The sequence below is a fragment of the Fibroporia radiculosa genome (assembly GCF_000313525.1).
Source record: "Fibroporia radiculosa TFFH 294 genomic supercontigs, scaffold3721, whole genome shotgun sequence".
NCBI lineage: Eukaryota > Fungi > Basidiomycota > Agaricomycetes > Polyporales > Fibroporiaceae > Fibroporia > Fibroporia radiculosa.
The window spans coordinates 63,887-67,265 of NW_012133392.1; the positions used below are offsets into that span (position 1 = coordinate 63,887).

General features: G+C 59.2%; 1 protein-coding gene across 1 annotated transcript; it reads left to right on the forward strand.

Moving 5' to 3' along the window:
- Nucleotides 1–1,266: 1,266 nt before the first annotated feature.
- FIBRA_04984 (uncharacterized protein) lies at nt 1,267–1,756 on the forward strand (the record flags this gene model as incomplete). The annotated part of the gene is made up of 2 exons (XM_012326764.1): nt 1,267–1,311; nt 1,361–1,756. The coding sequence occupies 2 exons, from the start codon at nt 1,267–1,269 to the stop codon at nt 1,754–1,756; spliced, it is 441 nt and encodes a 146-aa protein (XP_012182154.1).
- Between the last annotated feature and the right edge of the window lie 1,623 nt (nt 1,757–3,379).

A 3,379-nucleotide genomic window follows, 5' to 3' on the forward strand; every position in this document is an offset into this window, starting at 1 on the left:
GGCAGCTGAGCGCGGCCAACGAGCAGGATCTCGCATCGATCCTCGCGTCTGGGAGGTAGGCGGTGGGGGAGGTGTTAGCCGTTTCCCCGCCATGTGGCTCCGTCGCGCGCGGCACGCAGTGTGTGTATATGCGTCGGGCGTTGCAGGACGCCGCGGCGCCCATGCGCCAGGACCGCGCCGGGCTGGGCGGCCATTGCGCGCTTGGGGGACGTGTCCGGTCGTCTCTGCCGCGGTCCGTGGTCCGTGATGGTCGGCGGGTGCGTGCGTGCGTGCGGTGCGGCTGGGGACAGGGACATTTCGACTCTATGGACACGTCCGGCTCGGAGGCTGTCTGTCTGTCTGCATGCATTGTCGATTCGCAGTATTTATTCATTCTGGGCGCATGATATCTCTGTCGTACTGTACGCATACCCTTGCATTCGTTAGTGTCTTCCACGAACTGTCCGAACCACACATCGCTGTAGTAGTCCTGTATCGCCAATGTCATGTCTGGTGTCCTGCAACTGAATATTGTGGGTGTGTATTGTGGGTGTGTGGTGTTTGGCTATCAGATGGGCAATGCCCAGGGCGAACAGTGGTCGTCGACGGATGACGGTGGTGAGCGTTGTTGGCTGATCCGGGACAAGCTGTGTGCATTCCGGAATGGAAATGCGGGAGCGCTGCAAATAGGCAGTGCGAAATCGCAGAGTCGAGAGGGGAAAGACAAAATCACGGCGGGACCGTGATAGAATGCTCGGACAGTCATCTTGTGCGCGCGGCTGTACATTCGATCTTGTGCGCGACCACGGGGCGAGATGAGTTTTGCTGAGTTGGCGAGTTCCTTGCGGGGATGGCTCACTCTGCCGGTGCGATGGGCGTATTGTTGCGGTGCCGTGTCGAGCGTGATGGCCGCTGGGCGACAGGACAAAAAACAAAAGGGACACGATCGAGATTGGCTCTAGGGCAGAAAATGACTGGGCTTGAGCGGAAATGATCCTGGCGGGGCGGGGACCAGATGTTCGGAATACCACTCGCGGCGGCAGGCAGTGGGATGGATGTGGCGACTCCAGCTGGTACTGGCAGATGAGAAATGACGGCGATGGCAATGATGGGGAGAGTGGTGAATAGCCGAGATGCGGTGTAGGGCGGTACGTGTCTGCGGGGGTGCGACTGGACGCACGGGGAGAGGCGCCACAGCCGTGCATGTCGAGAGGGATGCAGACTCTCCTCCGACTGTGGGCCCCGCCCGTCTGTCCTCCGATCCCGATCGCATTGTGTACCATCGAGATGCCCGCTTTCATCCAGGCGCCCCCAGCGCCGGCTGGTGTCCCGGTCTTTGGCCGTCTCCCACACACATCGGAGTCGAGCTAATAGACTATAGTTTCCATCCTTAACGCCTCTCCCGCATATAAAACACTCTCATCCCGCTCTCTCCCCTCCGAACACCTCCTCCGCCTTCATCACAAGCCTCCCCCCACCTGCTCCACTCACAATGCGCTCCCAAGTCAGACTCTACGAGCACCCCGAGTTCAAGGCCGACAAGCAGGACATGACCCTCTTCTCCACCATCCTCTTCGTCCTCACCCTCGCCGCCACAGGCGCGTTCATCATCTTGTCCGTGTCCTGTCTTCTCGCTTGGTCTGATGACTGTGTCTTCCGTGCGTCCTCACCCCCCTTGCCCCCAGATGACGCGCTGACGCGAGACCCGGACGCAGCGTTCGCCTCGCCGGGCCAGCGACCAGCATTCCTGCCCCTCCGGCACGTCCTCAGCGCATGACGAACGCACCTTCCCGCCCCGCGTCTTCCCGTCTCCTTCGGTGCGTCGCTTCTAGCTCCCCTGCGTGACCAACTCTATCTGACCCGCGCCTGCGCCCCCAGCCCAGCCCTGCGAAGATACGCCTTTTTGTCTGGCACACTGCCCCCGCGCCCACTACCTTACGCTTCCTCGAGCCGCTTCATATGCTATTTTTTGATGTCATGTATACTTGTCCCTCTCCGGCCAAGCGACCGCGCGGCGCCCGAGCGCTGATTTGCCCCGGGAGATCGCCCGCCCGTCTGTACTTCATATAAGCTCTGTCCCCGCGTCCCCATAACAGTATGACGTACCGCCCCGTATAGTGTAGCATACCGCTGTATTCCCACCGCAATCATACAGTATTTACGCGGCGTTCGCGAAGCAGCCTGCCCATTTGGAGCGCGCCCTCGGATAGCATCAACCTACGCACCGTTGCTACACATCGGGCATGGGTTGCAACCTAGAAAGACGTGCCCCCTACCCTGGATGAGACATGCTGGATCTGCCATAGTCGGAAAGACGCATGCCAGTGGTGTGGGTCTGATTGCTCGCTAGGCCGGGCCACTAGCCTCGGGCGCCGCAGAACTGTACGAGTAGCTTGTAAACAGCGTGTTCTGGCGGGATTCTGAGCGACTGACCAGAGCTTCTTCGTGTCCCACGGAGCCAAGTCCGACCGGGGCCACCACGAACTCTGGGGACACCAATGTCCGAGCGCCGTCACTGAATATGTGGAACGCGACACAAGGACACAACCACCACGGGGGACTAACAGATTGCGTGTCCGACCGCATATACAAGCTTCTATTCATCCTTCAGTGTGCATCGATTATCATGCGCACCACTCGAGGGCCACTTACAGAGGATTTAAACGGCCGTGTATCTCGGCCATCCACGACGTAAACGGTAAAGCGGGAGTTATACCATCACGGAAGCCTCATCTGACCGGTGCCCCGAGCATTAATGTCTTTAAACCGATGCTGCGAATAGACTTCGAACAGGGTGTGGGCCCTCGCACAACAAAACGCCAGCTCCTGCATACCCCTGCTATCGATTGTGCAACGCATACCTCGAATCGATACAAGTCCCGCAGGTGACATGCCGATCGAAGCGGCCTACTTACCGAGGACGCGTTTGAACGCACGCCCGTCTCTGAGAGTCTAGACCTTACGCTTGCGATGTGCGAGGCCCGACGACTTTCCAGCGTGACCCGCCTCTCAACGCACCCAAATGACAGAACCCGGCAAAAGAACCCGATTCCATGCGCGTAGCATACAATACAGATGTTTCTATTTTTGCGTACGACTTCTTGAACATCTTACACGCCGACAGCCATCTACTCGAAGATCCACGGTGCAAGGTCGTGGTTGTACTGAACGATGCCCTCAGGGAACCACCTTTGATTGGGGGGAACGAACATCCGTCAGGTGATTGTCAGGATTATGCACGGATGGACTCACAGGGCAATCTCCTTCTCCGCGCTCTCGACGGCGTCGGAGCCGTGGCAGATGTTGCGGCCGACGGCGAGCGCAAAGTCGCCACGGATGGTGCCTAGCAACAAGACACACGGATTCAGTAAGCAGTGCGGGGGGGGGGGGGGGGGGGGTT